Source organism: Vigna unguiculata, chromosome 6 (assembly GCF_037176805.1).
Source record: "Vigna unguiculata cultivar grain cowpea cultivar isolate G323 ecotype 2 chromosome 6, ASM3717680v1, whole genome shotgun sequence".
Taxonomy (NCBI): Eukaryota; Viridiplantae; Streptophyta; class Magnoliopsida; order Fabales; family Fabaceae; genus Vigna; species Vigna unguiculata.
In genome coordinates, this window is record NC_140797.1 from 47,181,158 (window position 1) to 47,204,613 (window position 23,456).

At 33.7% G+C, this 23,456-nt stretch overlaps 2 protein-coding genes across 7 annotated transcripts; one reads left to right on the forward strand and one right to left on the reverse strand.

The window, feature by feature from the left end:
• Positions 1–1,912: 1,912 nt before the first annotated feature.
• On the forward strand, positions 1,913–3,236 carry LOC114188115 (stem-specific protein TSJT1-like). Its single transcript, XM_028076644.2, has 3 exons — positions 1,913–2,503; positions 2,599–2,719; positions 2,798–3,236. The coding sequence occupies exons 1-3, from the start codon at positions 2,054–2,056 to the stop codon at positions 2,980–2,982; spliced, it is 756 nt and encodes a 251-aa protein (XP_027932445.2). The 5' UTR covers positions 1,913–2,053; the 3' UTR covers positions 2,983–3,236.
• A 1,366-nt stretch (positions 3,237–4,602) lies between these two features.
• On the reverse strand, positions 4,603–19,163 carry LOC114188113 (mediator of RNA polymerase II transcription subunit 16-like). Of its 6 annotated transcripts, none has more exons than XR_003605378.2 (17): positions 18,797–19,163; positions 15,162–15,230; positions 14,053–14,141; positions 13,764–13,876; positions 13,350–13,451; positions 12,780–12,870; positions 10,984–11,577; positions 10,106–10,724; positions 9,898–9,977; positions 9,641–9,723; positions 8,659–8,895; positions 8,162–8,333; positions 7,278–7,795; positions 6,944–7,120; positions 6,208–6,573; positions 5,492–5,855; positions 4,603–4,941 (listed from the first exon to the last, which is right to left on the reverse strand). XR_003605378.2 is itself a non-coding variant. In XM_028076643.2 (16 exons), the coding sequence occupies exons 1-16, from the start codon at positions 18,988–18,990 to the stop codon at positions 5,739–5,741; spliced, it is 3,621 nt and encodes a 1,206-aa protein (XP_027932444.2). In that variant the 5' UTR covers positions 18,991–19,163; the 3' UTR covers positions 5,196–5,738. The 6 variants fall into 6 exon arrangements, 2 of the variants coding, with proteins under 2 accessions (XP_027932444.2, XP_027932443.2); XR_014995945.1 differs by having other exon boundaries at positions 5,464–5,809; positions 18,797–19,158; XR_003605377.2 differs by having other exon boundaries at positions 5,492–5,809; positions 18,797–19,157.
• Between the last annotated feature and the right edge of the window lie 4,293 nt (positions 19,164–23,456).

Consider the following 23,456-nt stretch of genomic DNA (forward strand, 5'->3'; position numbering starts at 1 on the left):
TTTTAAAATTAGTTCATTTTTGAAATTTTATATCAATTTAGTTCTTCATCTTTAGAAATGCGTGAATTTAGTCTTTCTTATCAAATTTTGTTAAATTTATTTGATATTTTAAATATATTTTATAATAATATTTAAGTTAACATTGAAGCGAAAATGTGTCAAACGGTATAAACAATTTAAATATTATCATGAAATGAGTTTAAAACGTCAAATAAATTTAATAAAATTTGATTAAAAAAATTAAATTTACATATTTTAAAATTAAATAACTAAATTAGTTAAAATTAAAAAAAATTAATTCAAAATTTTATTAAAAATTTAAAAAACTAAAAACATATTTAACCACGAGAATAATAAATCATTAAATATTATTTATGAAGCAAGTAAAAAAATAATTGAATATGTGGCCTGCAAGAGCTGACGTGGAAGCAGCTGAGTCAGATCATGGTCAAGTCATAGGATTTGGTGAAGCAATGTGGATAAGAATTTTGTTTTGGTTTCCTCTTTTGTTCCAATTTGATTTCCAAAACCACTGCCACGTCATGCACACCGGATTCTCGCCAACCAACAAATTTCTTTGTTCTCATGTGGGAAATATTGTGTTTTAGTCAAATCCACTTTACAGTTAGAATTACTCGTTATTCCTTTTCTAAATATTATTTTTCGATAAAAGCTTATTCACTTTTAGATATCAAGATAGTATTCTTAATTGTTCTGTAAAGAGAAAAATTAGTCATAACAATAATGAAACTGTAATAATACTTAAATATATATATATATATATATATATATATATATATATATATATATATATATATATATATTAAAATAAAAACGAAAGAAAGAAATATAAGAGATAATTTATTTAAAATTATAAAAAAATATTATATATAATTATGTAAAAATTAAAAAATTAATTATATAAGTATAATGATATTTTAACTTATTTTATTTCTAAATTTTGTTGTGTGAAATCATTTTTAATATTTTTACACAACTTTTTATCTCAGAAAGAATCTCATAAAACCAACACTAAACCCTATATTTTAAATCCTAAACTTATAAATTCATAAAAAAATATGTTTCTAAAATAAAAATGTTATTATAATTTTATGATCGAGATTTATATTTAAAATTTAAATCTTAAATTTGGTATCATACCAACATGTATTAATGGAAGATGTTATGAAGCTCGTTTTAAACATATAAACACCACTTACCTTACCTTCGTATGTCCTCAAATGCTTACAAATATTTTATTGAAATAACATAAATATTATGATTTTCCCCTTTATCAAGAAAAACCTTCAACATCGTTAAAATAAAATAAAGAATTTAAAATGAGAAGAGTATATATGAAAAGGAAAAATTGAAGAAAATAATGTAGGCCACATCATCTTTGCATCCATAGTCTCATTATAATTAAAGGTTTAATTAACTACTTTAGTTTAGATGTTTCATTTTTGTATTTATTTTTAAAAATATGTCATTTCAATCCCAACTCTTACAATAATATTTTAATCATATTTTTTTAAATAAAAATTATTAAAATCTTGATTCATATGCTTTTCTTAATCTTTCCCGTAGGAGAGTCACAGATGAGGAAATTGCATAGGTGACCGAGGAACAGTTGAAATGCCTTATTTTATTTCCTAGAAATGGATTATAACTCACTCTATTTAAAAAAAAAGCACCGGACTAACAAATATCACCGTACTAATTAAAACTAATTAATATAAGTTTCTGTTTACTCTCTGCCACTAAATACTTTAAATCACTTTTATGACAGTTTGATATTATTATATTCTGCACGTTACCTTTTCCCCCCTTTTGTTGTTCGGATAGGATTGCCACGTTCGTATGACACACCCTTCCCCTCTCTCTTCCTATATATCAAACCATCGTCCACTCTTTCTTCCACATCTCATTCTATCACCCATTCCGTTCATACCTTTTTCTCCATTCTCCGCACTTTCCTTTATATAGTTGTCATTTCTTTAGGAAAAGAAACAGAGTTGTGTCATTGGAAGTTAATTCAAAGAGAGAGATAAAGATGTTGGGAATTTTCAAGGAGAAGTTGTTTAATGCACCCAAGGAGCTGAAGAGTCCAGCTTCTTTGAGTTCATGCACTAAGCCTAAGTTAAGCAATGAAATCGTGAATGATTTCATGTCCTCCAATTCCTCCAATGCTTTCTCGATGTGCTTCGGAAATGATGCTTTGCTAGCCTATTCCCCTTCAAAAAACCCCTCCACTCATCAAAGGTTGTTCAGTGGTTTGGATGACATATACTGCGTTTTCATGGGTGGCTTGCACAACCTTAGTAGGCTGAACAAGCAGTATGGGCTATCAAAGGGAACAAACGAGGCCATGTTTATCACCGAAGCATATCGAACTCTTCGAGACAGGGGTCCATACCCTGCCGATCAAGTCCTCATTCAACTCGAAGGCAGTTTTGGATTTCTGATCTTTGACAACAACCATCGAACTGTTTTTGTTGCATCTGTAAGTCTCTTTCCTTAATCTCTTCATAGTGGGACATGTAATGTATGATTTCAGAACAATGTATAGTTACCCACATCTTGTATCTGTTTGATCAGGGTTCCGATGGCCAGATCGGGCTCTACTGGGGTGTTGCAGCCGATGGTTCGGTAGTGATTTCTGAAAATCTGGACCTTATAAAAGCAAGTTGTGCTAAATCATTCGCACCATTTCCAACTGGTATGTAAATGTGATTTCTCTCAATCTGGTTTTGTAATTTAGCATTTGGAAAAGGCATGACTTTGGTTGGGATTGCAGGGTGTATGTTTCACAGTGAACATGGTCTGATGAACTTTGAACATCCAACGAGGAAGATGAAAGCAATGCCCAGAATTGATAGCGAGGGGGTTATGTGTGGGGCAAACTTCAATGTTGACTCTCAATCAAAGATCCAAATGATGCCGCGTGTTGGAAGTGAAGCTAACTGGGCTGCTTGGAACTAACAAACCAGGCTGCAATGTTGAACATGACTATGGTAGTTTTTAATATGAATAACATGAGATTTTAGTTTTTCGGTTTGAATTAGGCGTGTATTTGCTTTCGTTGTTAATGTTTCTTCACAAAATGAAGTGGAGCTTTAGAAACATAGTTTCTGTATAGGTGTAATATTTGCTCCCATGAATGTTCACATTCTGATTATGTTGTCCGTCAACGTAACCTGCGGCAAATAGATTATGAACTATAATACTTTGCTGAATATTTTGCATACAAATAGCACATAAATGTGTGTAAAGAAATTTCCGCTGGTTGCTTTTGTTCGACTTGGAAACGAGTGGTATAAAACACAAAGAAAACGTCTGGTTTTAATGTTTTATCTGTCTTTCAACACAAACACGAACTACAAGTACCATATGATACGGCTGTGGTGAAAAGATATAGATGTGTGGTGAAATTCTGATATATATTTTTGCTATTCATCGGCATCGTGGGGTTTGATGGAATATGTTTTCTTTTAACAGTCATACATAAGAATACAGATTACAAAAAGCACCAGCTTCATCAAATTCTTTCAACGTTTCGTTTGTTCCTTAGTAATAGAAGTGATATGATTCCAAGAAGGCAGGCTAAAAATCTAATCCATTCACATGTATATGTTGCCCACACTCTTTTTTTTGGGTGACACAAAGGGACAAAGAAGGAAAGAAACAAAACTAGAATCATCTACAAAAGGAAATACATGTTACATCATATAGAAAGAAATCTGTATAAAATATTGTTCTGACATTGACAACTTGATATGCTGATGTCCTTCGATTTTGAGAGGATAATCTTAAGTAATATAGTAGCTTCACCATTCATTTTGTAGGTTGGACTGAGTAAGTATATTAAGTTGAGTATTGTTTTATGGGTCTAATTAGAATTGGGTTGAATATGCTTATAAGTTTCGTACTTGATGAAGTTGGGCACATTTAAAATAACAAAACTATTAAATGTTTAACAATATTACCATTTTTTTTTTAATTTTCACCATATAAATATTATTTTATGAGCATTGTAAGTAAATATTTCTTCCTCCATCCTATTAACTATATATGCTACTTTAATTCACATTTCCAAAGTTGAACAAATTATGCAAGCATCGAAAGGTAATTTAAGGCTCAATAGTCTAATCGTTTGGATAAATTGTGACCAAACTAATGAAATTAAATTTATATTTTTAATATTATAGAATATTTTGAATAACAAGTTAAAATGAGATAAAAATTAATAGTAATTAGAAAATAATATGTATTTGTGGGACATCTTTAAGAGTATACCTTCATCTTAAAAATGTTTCGGATTAAATAAAAAAGATAGAAAATATAGCAGTTCAGACCAATTTTTGAACAGCTTTTATCTCTTTATCAATTCTCACATATTCTAACATGTTACTTTTTCTCCAAGTTAACAGATCAATTGTTAGACCGGTTCCAGATCAAAGTATAGATTTGGTCCAAATTTTAATACATATGTAATACAAGCGTGTCTCATACCAAATACAAAAGTCAACATACTCGTTCTGGTTTTGAAAGTTAATTTGTAACATATATACAGTGGATACCATTATCAACTAAGACAGCAAATGACCCAAATATAAACCATGAAACAGTACATAAAATTTATCTATAACCGCCATAAATGTGAGGTTGCCCCCACCCGCCCAAATTAAATAAATTATTTTATCAATTTACATATATAGTTGATAATTTAATTACATATGTTGTTTTTGTTAAAAGAAATGGATAAAATATTGTATAGTACTCACTCCACTTACCACCTTCTGCTCCTCTTATGCACATGTAAATACTAGTAGTCAATAATACTGATGTGGAAAGTCATGCAGATGTTTCTCTGGGATTAGTCAGGGACATTCCTAATTACTTGTCCACCATCACCAATCTCTTATCTGAAAAGACTAGCATCTGCATGCATGAAATTTATTCCTCAGGGTTACGAGAGAGACACATTCTGCATTGTCAGCTGAATAATTTATAAAAAAAAAAACAGAATATTTATGCATGTTTTAAAAGTTTTTTGGAGAAATATTTTTAAAAACTCACTCAAGAAGCTATCTAAAATAATTCAATGACCTGGAAAAAAGTTAAATCCAAACATGGACGAAAGGAAAACGAGTACAGTGAAAGGAAAAAAAATTATGACCAGATGACCATCCAACTGGCTGTAATGAGTAAATGGAAAAGTAATATGCATTGCATGATATCACTATATGTCGGGCACGACATGTGCACTCAACTCAATTTTAAGAGTTAATCCTGAAACATGCATCTCTGGAGGGAGCAACAGCAACTACAAGCATTACGAGGATAACACCTAATTTTGAAGGTGTGAAAAATCACATGACCATAATTCCAAAACACATTGAGGTCTAGGTGAATTACTTGATAATTCTTGAAACTTTACAAAGTGATTAGTAGAATATTTACCCGAATCCAAGTTTGTTCGGTTACCTACCTGTAATGATAATAAAATGATAAAGAACCTGTCAGGTAATCTACACGTTTCCTCTCCTGTACAATTCCTTCCAGTGTTTCATCTACCTTCAGTTTCTGCGGTTAGCAACAAATACAAGCAATTCTTCCCTGACCTAGAGAAACTCACGTAACAATTTTGTCTTGAAACCAGCTATACAACACGAACCCATGTTCCACCACACATTGGACAGCCATGAGCCCAGCGGCTGATCCACCAAATATCCTTCTCATTTTGACCAGGAAGATTGGTGGAGGCTGGTGAGGCAAAAGCACAAGTCTGCCGCAGACATCTTATACACTGTACCAAACAGAAGTAAAAAAGAGATGAGAAAATTAAATAGTACCTGCATGCAAGCGGATAATGAAATTAGTCCGGCGATCAGCAAGATGAATAAAGTGTCTTTTACTAATTTATATGCAGCATTGAAAGAATGGCTTTGTTTGCAAATTTGGTCAATGTTATTCAAAAAACAAATCTGAGACCTCCAAAATTTTCAATCACTCGACATTTACATGATTGACAATTAGCAATTTGTCTTACATACATCAAGAGAAAACCGGGCATTGACATCATTAAAGATTAAAAAGGAAAACTCTTGAACTGTACTCAATACGAGCATTTAATGGTTTATAAAACTTTATGTGCACACATGGACAGAAAACAATACAATGCCTAACGAAAGTTTGTTGTCATACCTTGTACCAGATTCCTTCAAGGCCAGTTTTCCACAATGCAGTAACAACATCTCTTCGAGATCCCATTATACCCAGGTATGCTCCCAGGCCAACGGAAGTGTTCAACCCAAAAGCTGCATCTCGTTCAGACATCCTGCGTTTCCTTGACAATAAGCCATTGCCTCCATCGTAGACATCACAAGTTTCCAATGAGCTGAAATCAAGATTAACAAGTTTTGGTGCTTCATTTGTAGAATCCAAATCATCTGAATCAGACCAAGGTCCACCGAACATATTCCGCCTATGCCACTCTTCGGCTGGAGGATGGAGTTCTAGCTCACGTAGTAGAAGACCGGCAGCATCAGCACCTCTAGGACGGGGCATGTTCTGCAAAGCCGCATTTTCTTTAGTTTTGAAGGTAGGTGAGTGCCATTCACAGAAAAGCCAGTCATTTAATCCAAGGAAAGAAACTCATTTTAAGGCATCCAAAAAGAACAAAAATATGTATTTTATCAAAAGCACATCATTTAATCAGTAGATTCTCCTACGTATTTTCACAGCGTGCTCCATCACGAAATCATAAACAATATCTTCTATAAAAGGCATCGTTACTAAAGAAAACCAACAGTTCTACTTCACTAATGTCTATCACTATTAAATGGCATCATGAACTTGGGGTAATAATATATCATCTTCTTGAAATACTAATTATAAATCCCAAAAATACTGACTTTGAAATGGGAAAATAGAAAGTAACCTGCATATGGGGGCCAAGGGATGCTTCCACAACCTCGGGCAGTACAGTGTAGTTTCCATCAATATAATGCAGCCGAACCTGAATGTTATTACTCCCCACTTGAGAAACTGGCAGTGGGTGTTGCAAGCCAGCGGTTCGGCGACAGAGATCCATAAGTACTAGAAAAAGAACCTTGACCTGAATTACCAGTGTAGTAAGACCATAAGTTTAATGAATAGTTAGTCTCCGTAAGTTCAATAGAGAATTATGATGACTTTTGAAACGCATTTATCTCAGATTCAGTCATAAATCACTGAAATAAGAGTTTTCAGACATCACAAAAGCAAAGTTATACCTCTTCAAATGTATATCCTTGGCCAGCATTTCCAGTACCAATTCTTGAACGCCCTGGAGACGGTTCTTCACCTCCTTTTGGTGCAGTCACAAGCTGATTAACCCGACCAGCCTGACCATCATCTGGCCTAACCAACGTTGACCCTGGTTTTACAGGTTCCTCCACCTTTGCAGGAGCAGAACCATTGGGTTGAGGCTTTTGTGTATTTGTGTCAGTAGTTCTCTGTACACCCCCCACATATCGGGATAGTTGTGTCCGTCGGAAGAAAAAACAGAAGAGCAACAGTTGGCATAATCTATGGAGGAAATGACAGTCCCCAATGAGTCGAACTGCAGGTGTTCCTGGAAAAGTTCCTGTATTAATGCTAATGGGCATAAAGGAAGAAGGACCACTGATAGGGGGATTAGGAGCTGGGTTGGATACTCCTTCAGTTGTGCTACTAATCTTGGCAATGGCCCCTTGTACCCAAGCTTGCATCTGTGTGCTTCCGCTAGAACTGGTTGTCCCATTTTGACCCCCTGGACATCGATGCTTTTGCTTTAGTTCGTACTTAATATTGAAATGTAGTTTAGAGGAGAATGGCTTTCTTATTAATTGATTTAGAGAGAAAATCAAAGCTCAATCAGATTTAATTTTATTCTATTCAACCTTCTAGAAAACTATTAAAATCTGAAAGGAAAAAATGTAACTATCAACGTGTAATATAAAGAATAAAGGTAATGATGATCAAGACAAATAAAGGTATTCAAGGAAGGGCAACTGAGTTTTTGTGACAACAAAAAACAAAGAGCACCAAATCTATGCTTCAGTATTAGATCCAGAAAGACAAGACTTTAGAAATGGTCTATCAAAATGAATACAATTTCATATCATTGCACACTTACCCTGACTTGTTGCAGGAGTTGCAGAACTTTGAGTAGGACTAGCAACCACATTTCTGTTGTTTCCAGTCCCTGCAGTCACAGCATGGCTTGCTAATGTACGACAGAAACTAGCATAACGCCGCAACCGTGTGATAAAGTGTGAAGCTAGATCAAGAACTGAATCAACATAAGCCTGCGTAATATAGAAACAATCATGAGATGTATATGCAATGTTAAGCAAATTAAAGAAATGACAGCCAATGGAAAAAAGAGATAGAAACAAAGGGTTTAATAATATTGCAATTCGATAGGTTGGTAGGAACAGTTAATTACGTGAAAAAATTTCAGTTCTTTTACACAAGTGAATATAAATAAAATGCATGAGAAGTCCTAAAAAAACAGAGTATGCGGACTGAATCATGCAGCAGTTAATCATTGCTACACTAGAAAGTTGAGACTTGATTTTCTCATTAAACAAAATATGAAGAACATGATTTACAACAGTTAACCAAACAAACCTGAACACATGGAACTAGTGCAGGTTCAACGGCCACTGCTTCAGGGTCAATGCTCGATAATGTCTCACTTGATAGTTGCCATGGATCGGGCACTAAAGCTGAAGGATTTATCAAAGCAGACTCAATTCCCTTCCCAAGCATATCCAATAACAACCTAGCTTGCATATCCAGAACCATTGCCCTGACCTCTTGAGCATTTGCCCCTTCAAGCAGCCTACACTTTATTCTGTCTAGACTCTGCAATAACAGAAATCCACATTATTTTTAGCCCAAAAGTAGCAACACTTCCATTTCCACATGCCAAACACTACAAAAACGGGACAAACTTTAGATTAAATTACGATAACACCTGTCCCATCTGAAAGACACAGAACAGGGATAGAGAAAGTTTACTCTAAGTGGATCTCAGAAGGAACTCAAACATTTTAAAATCAAATTCAGACTACACTGGCATAAATTGAAGCAATCCAGTGGCTAAAAGTAATTAAAAAGGAACAATTTTAGATCTTTAATAACCCCCAGGGGAGAGAGATCTGTGCCAGTTGGAAACACAGTAAAACAAGGATGGTAAACCAATCTGGATGACTGTATCTCATCAGGTGAAAATGAACCTCACGTTGCGTTAGCAGAAAGTCCCATAAGGAAGCCAATCTTTAAAGTATTATAAAGTAAAAATAGCCTCAAATGAACTGTGTTATGAACAATACAACATAATTAACAACTTTATTATCCACAAGCTATTCAATTAGAACAAATAATGTAAATTGCGCCTATGTCTTGTGCGATAGGGATAAACTTGCTACTAACAAGTATCTACTGGAAGGTCCTTTATCCAGGTAATATTATATCCCTAAAACACTATGGAATAACAGAAAAATAATAACAACCTAGAAATAACAATGAAGAAGATTTCCATCCCCAAAATAAATAAACCAATGAAGATAACTATGGAAATTAATGGTGATAGTCCACAGAAATATACAGGACAATACTGTTGTCTATGCTGAGCAGAAGGAAGAGAATGGAAATCTGCATCCAAGACTGCGATAACACTGTTAAGTGAAACTGAAACAGAAACAGAAAACACACAAAAACCCATTAGTATAGAGTATCAATGGCACATTGTGAAGATGCTTCATAATAGACTGCTAATATGAAAAAAAGCAAATTGTGTTATTCCTTCTCTCTAACTTTCCTGCCACTAGCTTCAACAAGACTAAATAATTTGCACCTCCTTACCAATACCATCCTCAGCAGCACTCTGTGTACAGCCCACAGCATCCCACCAATCAACTCCAACCAAAAGGCTCCACCAAAACCTGCTTTTCCCAACAGATTTCAGTTAGCAACAAAATAAACCATTGAAAAGGGATATAAATCACAACCTCCACCATGTTTATGTAAAAATTGAGAAAGCCTTATACTTAGAAGGGCTTTAAGAAATCACCTTTCAGCAATTGCACGCTCCCAGTATGACGAGTTGGTCTTTACTTGACCAGTTGGAATAGCAGGAGGGAGAACCCGGATTATTTTCAAAATCGTCTGATCCTTGCTTGTGTCATGCCAAACAGAAGCAGAACAACAGCTTGTTGAAGAAAAAGCAGGAGCTGCAATTGCAGATCCGACACCGATCTGATAGTTGTCTATAGGAGTAAAATTTGGACCAGAAAAGATGTGGACTCCACCCCGAAGAAAAGCAATGCCAATTTCACCACCGTGAGCAGAGTATACAATTCGTGCTAGTGTCCTAACATCACTTGGAAGATCAAAAGGATCGAAATAGACTCTTTTTGATTTATCAAAACCAAACTCTGCTACCTTTTGTACATCTGTGTTCATTCCACCCGCAGAAGCTTGATGATTCTTGAAATCATTTGTCGGTGGAATGCTCAGGTCCACTTTGGTCTGCCAAACAGTTTGCATAGGAGGCTGTCCACCCATACTGGAAGTAGGATTCCCAAATATAGGATGGAGTACAACATGCTGTAAAGATGATTCCCAGCGTTGCACTCTCCACCCTGTGATTGATGGACCTTCATCTGGATCATAAGGGGACATGTACTGTCCTACAAATGTAAAATAAATTACACACTGATAAATAAAAGATCAATTTCCAAGTTCAATGGTTAATGCACAAGAAACTATGGCATAAATTATGCCAAATGAAAAATCACATGTAGCATTGTCACAAACTCTAGAGATGTAAAGATAGATAAAATATACGGGTCTTTCCAGTATTTTACTTTAGGGTGCGAAAGCTGATGGTATTTCATAGCGCATAACAAATATGAAGTGCGAAAAAAAGATCAAGAATCAGTTCCATACCCTCAGCTATCACAACAGCTATCACAGAACCACCACAAGTTGGATCAAAGGCTACCGCTGTTACACCAGAGCCCCATGTAGTAGTTGCTGCAGATTGAGCTGCAGCTTCAGGACTCACATATGCCGAAAAATTTGAAACTGGTGAACAGTGAAGTGGTATAGAACCACCAAGGTTTTGGTTTGTCTGGCTTTTCCCTTGTTTTTCTTCAGATAATAGATAATCTTGCCAGCTAAATAAATATGCCGCTAAAGGTGCAAAACCAATCCAATTGGGCGAGCTAATTGGAGGTGGGACACCGTTACTGGTACTTGTTTTTGGAATTACTTGGAAACCATTACCAGGCCCAGGCATAACCTCCCAAACAACAATGGTGGATGGATTAACAATTGGCACACCTGCCACATGCATGGCACCACTCTCTGTAATGATAGCATCACCAGCCATAATGCCACTGGGGCCACAACCCAATGGTCCTTTACTAGTGCAAAACCATTTGGGCGGTGTTGCATTCGAAGGAGGCCACTGGGACCAATGAAGTTGAACAGTGCCTGATGAGAACACAGAACATACACAAAGAAAATTGGGCCATCTAGCTGAAAAGACAACTCCATGTGTCAGACAGAATAGAATACAGTAATTTTAATATACATATTGCACTATAATAGAAAAAAAAAATTATGTAAAATCAATTATTAAAAAGCTGATGAAATAAGCAATCAAATAAAGAGAGAATAAACAGTTCTAATTTCAGGTATTTCCATGGTTGTCATCATTACCACTGTCAACACACAAATTATGTTGGTGTAATTGTGTTAGTATAACACTAACATGCACAGATACAGGACATGGTACACATCACATATGGACTCCTGTTATTACAAATATCATCATGACATGGTATCTAAAACAGCAGAGTTCTTTTGAGGAATGGGGGCTTCATAAGCATCAGCCAGTTACTATTATATACATATTGCACTATAATTAGAAAAAACAAATGAACATGTAAAATAAATTATTAAAACACTAAAAGAAGAAACCAAATAAAGAGAGAATACAGAGTTCTAATTTCAGGCATTGCCATGTCTGTCACTATTACCATTGTCAACATACAAATTAGATTGATATAATTGTGTTAGTGTAAGACTAACATGCACAGATACAGGACATTATACATGCATGGACTCAAATCTGGCCAGTGTCTCCCTGTTATTACAAATGTCATCATGACATGGTGTCTATGTAGTTCTCTTGAGGAATCTGAGCTTGAAAAGCATCATCCAGTCACTAAGATGATTGAGTATTATAACTAAAAGAGAGACTCAATCACTAGTGGAATGACATGATGTATAGTACTTCACTTCAAATCACTTGTCTTTATGAAGATACTTCATATTGACTAAATCAGAAGCACAAAACAGAAAATTGTTACAACCAATGTGCAGTGGAAATTAATTAGAAGAGAAATTGATAGGCCTGTGACCTCCAGTGAAATAGAATCATTCGCTATGATCAACTAAGTGACAGAGTATCCATATGACACTCAATCCTAATACCGACACACAACACACAAGTCCCCCTCTTCCACAATCTAATCGGCAAGAAAAGTATCTTACTAAATTGCATCTTAGCTTGTGCCTTTCCAGATACTTCATTGAAAAAGAACAAAAGAATAAACAAATATTACAACAATTGACACAAAACAATGCCAACTGTGGCATTTCTTTTTATATCTTACAGCGAAGAATTTTACTGGAAAAACGAAACAATCATAATAGCAAATTCAAATAAAACTGACCTGACGTTTGACATTGTTGTGAAAGAAACTTTTCTTCAAATGTTGACCTTGAATTGGCTGGAGCACTTTGTTTTGATGAAAACCACCTATACTGATTTTTTAAAACAAACAATTAATTTGGATTAAAAAGAAACAGAGTTACTGGATTAAAGGATGTGAGTGCACGAAAGCATGACACAGTATAAGTTGTAACTCAGAAAATGCAATGACATTGCGATTAAAGGAGAATTATGATTTTTCGCTAACCTTAGAAAACCCTTCTTCTGTACATATTTTGGTAACTATTAAAAGCTCCTCCTTATTGTGGGATTTTTTAGGGAAAAAATGAATTACTCATTTAGCTTAAAAATTGTCTCTCAAAACTAAGTTTTCTCTCTAGAAAAAAAATCACCTTCTCTGCAATTTTTTAGAGACAAATGTTAAAAAATAGAGTATGTTTTCAAAGGGATTTTTAGAGAAGATTGTTTAAGGGCAAAATTGGACAAACAAAATTATAATAACAAACAATTCCTAAAAAAATGATGTGCTAAAATTTTAAACATCACACGGAAGAGATATTATGTGGCATACCAGGGACACCCCCGAGAGCCACTTTGTAACAACTGCAATGTCTTGTCGCCACTCATGCTCTCGCAGCCAGCAGCTAGTATCAAGTACATGATTAGCTGGCCCCTGAATGGACATGAAATCAATAACAGATAAATAAGAAAAGCAATATGAATAGCGGAGAAGTCAGATATGGTTAAAGTTGGGACAAAAGATCAATCCACAGGGTATAGTATAAAGCCATACCTCCCATTCTCTGATCTAGAAAAACCATCTCAATTATACACAAAGCCATAGAGTTTCAGACAAGTTTTAGTAACATGTTTTCTTTATAGACAAACAGCAATGTTCATATATAAATTTATGCAACATTAAAATCTATGGCAGAGCACTTGCAATTATACTGCACCACTATGATATGCAATAACTCTCACTTACTTGAGACGGTTGAGTCCAAATAGTTACCCTCCCATGGAAATTTGCTATCAATAATGCACGAGGACAACAGGTGGGGGACCATTCAATGAACTGGACAGAATCACGAGGAGAATCTGTGAAGGCATACAGTTCAACTGATCAAATTTTGAAACTTATGATACAAACACACTCATACACATATAGTAAACCAACTCAGTTCAGGAACAAAAAGCCATAAAATCAAACAACACAAATAGAACAGTAAACTGTAACATCCATGAAGCTATAAGGTGGATTAACATTAAAATACCTGCAATGACATTGAATACTGCACATTCAGTCGGCCTCTCTGGGATCACAATGTGTATAGGAATCCAAAATGGTGGATTTCCAGTTGAGCTTTGGAGAAAAGAAACACTCATAACCATTACATAATTGCCAGCAAAAGCAAACATACGAGGGTGCTAACAAGCCAAACTAACAACTGAATACTAATAAATGTGCAGTATTAGACATAATGTGACTGTTTAGGTATTTAAATTTCATATTCGAACAAATATTAGAAGCATAATAATTAAAAGATATAAACATTAGAAATCATTATGCAAAGCTTATTTAGTATGTGAATAAGTTTATTTGCCAAGAGAACTATCCATTCAAATTTGTTTGTGGGTCTTCTTAACAAATGAATGTGTATAGAATGCACATATTATACATGCTGATATTTATCAAAAGGTATGGTTGCAGCCGTTCTCTTAACACATTTTTTGCCAAGAGCACAATATCCATTCAAATTTGCTTGTGAGTCTGCTTGACAAATGAATGTGTATAAAATGCACATAATATATATGCTGATATTAATCAGAAGTTCTGGTTGCGGCGGTTCTCTTAACACTTTTTTTGCCAAGAGCACTATCCATTCAAATTTGCTTGTGGGTCTGCTTAAGAAATGAATGTGTATAAAATGCACATAATATATATACTGATATTAATAAGAAGTTCTTGTTGCAGCCGTTATCTTAACACTTTTTTTTATGAACCCTCTAAATGTTTCTAAATAGAAACAAAAGCAAGACAAAACTTAAAGTTGATTGACAAAGTCATTGCCAATAAATGAGTGAAGTGGGCAAGAGCAAGAAAAATATTATGTAAATCCATCAAAAACATAAGTTCTAAGAGTAAGGCACACAGGTAAATATACAAAAAAAAAATATAGTCAATAATATCTTTTCCTAGTGCTTCTTCCGGCCCATGTACAACAATAGAATAAAAGCAATGGTGGAAGGTTGAATTTCAAAACATTAATCAAATTGTCTTGAATTTATCTGTAAATTCTAAAATGCAAAGGATCCAAAATGATTATTCAGCACATAATCAAAGATTTTCAGCCTGGAAATATGATCAATGGATAAAACAAACCTTGGAATTCTTGCACATGTTTCTGAAGCACAAGCTATAGCATTCAGTTTTCCACACCAGGAAACAGCACTACAAAGAAAATCAAGAAGTTCTTTTAAAAAGGGACAGCAGTAGAATTAAAATAGCACAAGCCAAAGCAATAGCCAAACAAATTCACTTTATTAAAATGCTCAGAAAATCAAATACATAATCTCAATTTTATTACAACAGATTCACAAGCTAATGACCATGAAAGGTCAGGCCGTATTAACTTAGAAATTGTTGTGACTTGTGAGGTGATCAGCGCTTACCCAGTCATAAGAATTATTACTGACCACCGGTGAACCAGCATCCCCATTATGAGGGAAGTTGGCCATCTACATATTTTCTAGTTCCCAAAGATGCTCATATAATTATTTTAAGTGAGATGAAGATTTTCAAGCTTATATTGATATGGAGATAAATGAAACAGTTTAATTCTATTTCAGACAATAAAAAAATATTAAAATAAAACTCCGACAGAAAATGATAGCAAAAGCATAAGCATGGACTGATGCATTGCCCTCTTGTACTACTATTGAAATGAAAACATTGTGGGTACCAAAGACAAGATGTTTACTATGTTGATTTCCAAGCAACATAGAAAGGTTATGACTTGACTGATAGTACAATCTCCATAAATATCTTCCTATGATAATTTGGAGCAATCAAACGAATATGCAAGAATAATATTTCTATAAAACATTCTAGCCCAAGATAAAAACTGAAATTTTCTCGATCCACATTATCAAGAAAAGCTATACTTTGAATTTTATATTGTATCGCGATTATCTGGCCCAGACATTAAAATTATGATTTCCTTGAAAGGAAAATAATTAACTGAGCCAGTATTATCCAAATAAGTATCACAGACTAGAAAGGTATCCATGAGATGAACAAAATTCAAAAGACATAAAAGGACATTTTCACTACAGTGGTCAAACGAAATGGGAATCCTTTAGACATATTTATAACCCTTTCAGACTTACATGATTCTGTTTGCCTGCCATCCTATTATAAAAATACAGTATTTTGAACTTCTAACACTCATTGTATGCATTGTTATATATCCTGTACCGTCAAGATGTGGATGAGCTTCTACAGTCGCCTAAGCCTTTGCACCTAAATTGACTCAAGGCTCGAAGGTTGTCTACCGTCATTTTAGGAATGCTCATATACCGAGTTGTGAGATTTAGGGATCATCTTGGACATTATCCAATCACAATGAAGTAATTGAGAATGAAACAGTTTGGATAAAGTTAGACAAGGCCAACTTTATGGTAAAAAATAAGTGTAGAACATATTCCATATCATCTGGAAAGTGTTGGGTTCCCTATAATACTGTAGGTGTTAAAAAGACAAGTCTGTTGTTAATCAAAACCAAAAATTTATGGATAAAAATGGATCAAGTCAAAATTTTCAGTACTTCTTACCTTAACAGAATTAGTTGTCGTAATCTACATCTAATTTTGCTATGAATAGGAGAACGGTCTAAAACCAAAGACACTTGAACTCTCTGACTTCAGTCATCCTAACTTTGAGCCAAAACAAATCCTATTCACAGTTTTACTATTTCTAATAGGGAGGCCTCCTTCTTGAAAAACCTATTTGGTAGTCAACAAAATTTTCTGGTCAAATCCTCTGATTGGTGACCACACATCAATGTGTGTATACCACTTTAAATGAGTTCTGCTGTGCCTGTCTAAGGTTGGTTTAACAATAATGGGTACATATTTCTAGACTATTGTGTGTCAATTTGAAGTTTCATATGATACTTATCCATGGATTCAGCAAGAACAAGGAAGAAAGAACTTTGGGGCTGTTTGTCTTTTATGTTGTTCTCTGGTGTATTTGGTTGTGATGAAATGTAACTATTTGTGGAGCTTTATAGTAGTAAATGGTCTTAGACATTCTTTTCGGCAAATATCTTTCCCTGACAAGCAGAGATAGGAGCACTATTGTGTATTAGTGCTTCCTGTTTACGCTTAATAAATTATCTTATTTCAGCAACCAGATAACATATATAAATAAGTGAACTTTGACGTTTCCAAAGCTTATAGTCAAGGAAAGCCCCCAAGCACCACTTGAATACAGTTTTGGAAAGAAGGAAACATTATGAAATATACCAGAACAATAACAAATTAGAACTTTAATTTGAATCAAGAACAATTTCACTGACTAATGAAACTCACTAATTAACTTTCTTCTCTCCTATACTATTAGAGCACCAGTGGTATACTCTCATTGTCATTCTACTCTTCACCAGCTGCTTCTTTACTATTAAGTAGCTTGCCAACCACAACGAAATTTAATTCTGGTTCCTATCCTCTCAAAATACCATATGTTCTAGCCCCATACAAGAATCTAGTCATGACTAGACGAATTGGTCCATCCCACTGTCCGTACACAACTATTGTACAGCTGGGGCACAGGAATCTCTGGCATAAATATCCCTTGATACTGGATATCTTGAGGTAGGATCTGGTATCCAAATGCCGTACAGATTATCTACATGGCATAAATCAGAAAACAGAGTAGTCAAATCTCCTACTCTTGGCCGGTTTTAGAATTTGGACTTACGGTTTAAGTCAACCCCACAATTACTATATTATACAAAGGGGACCCTCCATTATCAATTACACACTAGGTTTCAAAATGTAATAACAATCATGATTCTAGTTCCATTGCATCATTGTCATCATGTATATCGTAGAAAATGTAGACAAATGAGGTTGATGCAGTCACAATACCCCAAAAAAAACCCTGATTCTGCATCCACGAATGAGGTTACTAACAGTTTTTTAAAGACCTTGGCTGCGCATAGTTCACCCCCAATACTTTACATCTTATCGTGCCTTGACAGACATGGCCGCACAAATACCTTCGCTGGTAGATCACCCCTCTGCTCCATCATCATCATCAGGGTACACCAGGTGTCATCTCAAACACCATTTAAGATTTTTAAGCAGCACATCATCAATTCCTTTGACAGCACTGCACTAGTTTTCTTGATATTCTCCCCACATATAAACACCAAATCCAGAACTTTTCAACAGAAAAATACTAAATATTATGAAACTCATTCAACGGAAACTCCAGATCAACTGGTTGACATGACTTCAATCAAACATTTATTTTTCTCAATTCTTCAGGCTATTATGTTTCCAATTAGACGCAGACACTTTTTTTCTTCATCGTAATTGTTTTCCAAATTATACAGGGCAATATTTTCTCCTTCCGTTTCCCTTTCATTTAAACAACACTAAGCAACTATTTAATAAACACGAAAGCATGCCCCCCGAGACTCCTAAAATCAATAAAAGAATCAAGTTCCAGCGATAAGTATTTCCGTTGGCAACATCCTCACACTATCCTCTTCAGTTTAATCTAGCTCCCACTTCCTTTAGTCAACAAATCCAATTCTTCAAGCCAACACATGTACTAAATCAGACGAACTTTAAAACACAGCAAAATCTTACTCCTATAGGTACGGTTAAAGACTAACGCTAGCTATATCCGATGCAGAGAAAGAGTTTGCTAATTACTATTCAAACCCAACACCGACAGTAAAATTCAATCCATGAAACGAATCTCGAAGCACTGCAGTGCAGAGATACCTGAAATTGCGACAAATTTCAGGCACACTCATTTTGTAGAGCAAATTAGACTTCGGTTGGCGGAGCCTAATGCAGAAGACAGTAGCAGGGACGACCGATTCCTGCTCCATTGATTCCTCTTCTTCGCAACTCACTGCTTCATTCGTCTTCGCGGAACCCTCCTCTGGCTCCTTAGTAGCAGCAATTTGATTCATAACCGAAAAGAAAAGGCTCTGATATATATATGTATATAATATTTATGCAGGAACGAAGAGAAAAAGAGGCGCAAGTGACCGAAAGTCGCAGTTGATGGCGACGGATGAAGAGAAAGAAAAGACGTGATTATGAGTGGGGTTACTGTGCATTTACATTTGAGAAGTGATAGCACTCTTGCACACTGTTTTGTGTATTCTGTGTGCTCCTTCAATTTTATTTCAAATCATAAAATTACAATCACATTACATACCATAACAAAAAAAAAATCATAAGTTCTAACAAGAAAGTTGTTAAAAAGCTTAACCGTGTATAAATTAATTTTAACTTTAAGTAACAAATTTGGTTGGTATGAAGAAGATCATAGATGGCGTGGTGTTAGTGAAAGAAGAAGTTGAAGTTGGTGGTTGGATTCAGTGCGTTTTATTTTTGGGGATTTGGTTTGCATTATTGGTTTGAGACGAAGAAAGTAGAAAGGTTTTTGCATGTGTGGCACTTATTTATTGCAACCAAAAGAGGGCACAGGAGTCGTCGGCAGAGGCATGTGTCTGCTTCTTTTCTCTCTATCACCCAAAATATCGTATTCATGCAAAATCACATAAATAAATTTAATCCATTTCATGCCAGTGAAAAATTGGTTAATAATATATTATTTAAATTTATTAATTTCACAGAAATTATTTGTGTTATTAAATATTCATTTGAAAAACGTAAAATACTGGGTGAATATTGTTGGGTAGATGTTATGTCAAAGTAATCGGCCCCCAAGGCCAAGTGTAGAATAAGACGCATCATATTAAAAAATACGTTGTGAAAGACCCTTGTTTGGTCAACCCATTCAACCTTTTCCCATTTCAATGCTTTGATGTATATGCATAACTGTATAATGTTCATACTTAATGTTTCATCAATGATATATATATATATATATATATATATATATATATATATATATATATATATATATATATATATATATATATATATATATATATATATATATATATATATATATATTTGACTACAATAGTTTTATATTATTTCGATCTAAGATAATTTAATTATAAGCAGAAAATCGCAATAAAATTTTAAACTTTAAAGCATACAATATATTTACTTGATTTATATGACTGACTGAAATGGAAAATTACCTTGTACTTCGATTGCAAGTTTATTTAGATACAATTTAAGAAATTAATCTTTTAAAGGTATATTAAAATACGTCTCGAAAGATCGAGGAAAAATATAAAAAAAAATTATTTAAAGTGTATTTTACCTCAACTCTTAAGGTTAAATATGTTTTTTTGTCTCTTAATTTTTATTGAATTTTGGAATTAGTTCATTTCGAAACTTTGGACCAATTTAGTCTTTTTTCTTTCGAAATACTGTTATGAAACGTCCTTGAAATGTCAAATAAACTTAACCAAATTTGATTAAAATGATTAAATCTACGTATTTCGAGAGATGAAGGACTAAATTAGTCCAAAATTTTGAAATGGACTAATTTCAAAATTCACTAAAGTTAAGGAAGTAAAAACATATTTAACTCTAAATAATATATTAGGTGTACTGGAACAAACAAAACTACGATGAAATTTGAATTTTATAACAAACAATACTTATTAATAATAATTTATCTTGATAATATTATTTCAACTATTTTATATTACAACAACACATAATGATAATATTCTAACAAAATCAAGATACATCCTAATTTCAAAGAACCTCTTGACCAAACACTAAAAAAATATGAATTCATGGAACGAATAATTGAGATGCAAAAAGGATCTGATACTAATATCCTTGAAATAATAAGAAGGAATGGAGCTCCTTGATTATGAAATATGGTGGCACCCCAAAGGATGCTATAAGTATTATAACTCTAGGTGTCTATTTTAAATTAATTTTATTGAATACTTTTACCAATAATGCATATGCCTAAGTAAATGTGATGTAACGATGTAACATTTTTTTTCTCATCTCAGCATTTTAACAAATCAACTCTAATGATGAAGAGTATACAATCCCAAAAATTATGGAAAAAAAAAGCTTAAACTATTTCAATGAAAATAAATAAGAAAAAATATTAAGACCGAAAACAAAATTAAACTAACTATTTTTGAATAATAAGGTGTTGTAGTCTCAAATAAAACTCTATTTTCTCATTATTTTAATTTTTTTTTTCGAAGTTGAAGAGATTAATTTTGAATGGAACGTCATTTTCCCCGTCATTCCACGGTTTCAAACATGAAGGCATATTTTAAAATAAAAGACGTGTTGTTTAGCTAACTCTTCCTATTCTTTGACAAAAGAAAAAAAGTGTGTTGACTGAGAGCATGTTATTTTCATTAGTCAAAGATATGAGTTAATTAGACTATAATGGAAAATTTTACGTTGTTATATATGTTGTTATTTTATAGGTGCACAAAAAAGTTGAAATTTGAATGAAAATGATTGTTGTAGTGGTAATGCAAGATTATAGTAATTAAGTATGTAGCCGCCACAAGTCATGACTAAGCAATCCATGGTTTTTTTCAAGTTCCAATCTAATCATTTACATTATTTATTTGTTTTTTAACCAATACCAAAGAACATGAGAAATCAAACAAATTAGATTAGTTGAATTAATTTGGTTTACTTTGTTTACAAGTTTTTAAATTGAATCATCACAACAAAAAGTAAATTATTTGCAGTTAATCATTTTTAGTTGAATATAGACTGTTCTTTTAATACTTTCTTCACAAAAAGTAAATTATATGCAGTTAAAACTCTGTTACATCTTTTGCACCTTCCTCCATTACAATTTTCCTCACCACTTTGTTTCTCTCCACATTTCAGATTCTGCGTGCAACGATGAAGACAACAAAGCCCACAAGCCCAATAAGGTATTGCCCTCTCCCAAACCTTTTGTATTTTATGACATTTTTAACCACCCTTCTACATTCCGGAAATAAAAAGAAATTTTGGGAAAATAAATTGTGGAGTGCATGAATAAACACACCAACTTTCAATAATAGAATCTCAAAGTATAATTTTTTCTAGACATACTCTTTACTATTTCCACAAGAAACACTCATAAGTTTGTTATTTACTTTGTCTTCAATATCCTAATATAAGTATTTGGAAAACTCAAGTTAAATATGTGTATAAAATAGTAATAAATACTGTAATGAATATGTAATAATTACATCGTGAACAGTATTCTCATAATTTTTATTAGGGGTGACAAACGAGTCAGCCGTCAAAAAACGGGTCGGGTCGGGCTAATCCGTCAAACAGAAACGGGTCAATAATCACAACCTGTCCCGTATAGGATTGGTTAATGGGTCGGGCCGGGCTGGCCCGTCTAGTTTTTTATTTAATTTTTTAAATTAGTTTCCAAATTTTTTAATTTGTTTTATTTTTTAAATTTGTTTATATATACATATAAATTATTATTAAAGTCATATTTAATCAAATAAAATATTATTTTAAATTTTAATTATTAGTTAATGTTTTTAATTAGATAAGTTAAAATAATTATTAAATTTACATATTAAATTATTCAATTATAACTAATAATTCAAACTTAATTTGTAAGTGTTAGTGATTTAAATTACAATACTATTATATATTTATACATTTAAAATATATAATATAAAAAAATAATCTTTTTAATTATTTTTATTTTATTTTATTTTTTTAAAACGGGTCAACGGGTCAGAACAAACTGACCCGTACTTTGGCCCGTCAAGTTGACGAGCTGGACAGGACGGGCCAAAACGGGCTGACGAGTTGAAATCTTCAACCCAGCCCATTCCTTTTAGCACGGGCTGACGGGCTGGCCCGTTTGACCCAACCCGTTTTGCCACCCCTAGTTTTTACCTGATTGATTTTAGTTACTTAGATAGTTACTTTTCTTTAGCTATTTAGAATTTTCTAATTTATCTTATGTCATAATCCTCCTGTTAGTCGTGCTAACCTTTATTTGGACCTTCAATTAGGGTTGTGATGTGTACTATTGTTGTGATTGATATGTCTCTGCCAACATAACTTCATCTTGGGATGTTGAGTTGTTATGGTCGAGATGTGTGTATCGTCATGGTGTTATCCTAAGTTGATGAGATCGTCCAAGTCATATATGACACATCAACTCCCATACTCAATATGTTTCGAATATGAAAGTCTAATTTTGTAAAAAAAAAATTGTATTCTTTAATTATCTTAACCCTTATAATTATAGTTGTCCCCTAATCTCTAGAAGAACAATGACAAAGAGACTTGATTGACAAGTCTGACATGTGTCAGAGAGGTTTGTTACTTTAGAAGGACAACAATCTAAGTGAGAGTCTGGTGCTCTTCAAGCTTTATATGTCACAAAATTTTGAAGTTAAAACCTTCTCTCTAATTTTTTTTAAATGATTATAGTAATTGGTTTGATGACCTAATTAGCTAGTTATCCTTAATAAACCAATTTAGATTATAC

What these genes read in the sequence shown, in the direction of transcription:
- LOC114188115 (XM_028076644.2), top strand. Translation starts at nt 2,054, where the DNA reads ATGTTGGGAATTTTCAAGGAGAAGTTGTTTAATGCACCCAAGGAGCTG. An exon ending in GAACTGTTTTTGTTGCATCT is followed by an intron (nt 2,504 to 2,598) that starts GTAAGTCTCTTT and finishes CTGTTTGATCAG; the next exon opens with GGTTCCGATGGCCAGATCGG. An exon ending in ATTCGCACCATTTCCAACTG is followed by an intron (nt 2,720 to 2,797) that starts GTATGTAAATGT and finishes TTGGGATTGCAG; the next exon opens with GGTGTATGTTTCACAGTGAA.
- LOC114188113 (XM_028076642.2), bottom strand. Translation starts at nt 18,990, where the DNA reads ATGAATCAAATTGCTGCTACTAAGGAGCCAGAGGAGGGTTCCGCGAAG. An exon ending in AACTCCTGCAACAAGTCAGG is followed by an intron (nt 7,796 to 8,161) that starts GTAAGTGTGCAA and finishes ATCGATGTCCAG; the next exon opens with GGGGTCAAAATGGGACAACC. An exon ending in CCCTTGGCCCCCATATGCAG is followed by an intron (nt 6,574 to 6,943) that starts GTTACTTTCTAT and finishes GCGGCTTTGCAG; the next exon opens with AACATGCCCCGTCCTAGAGG.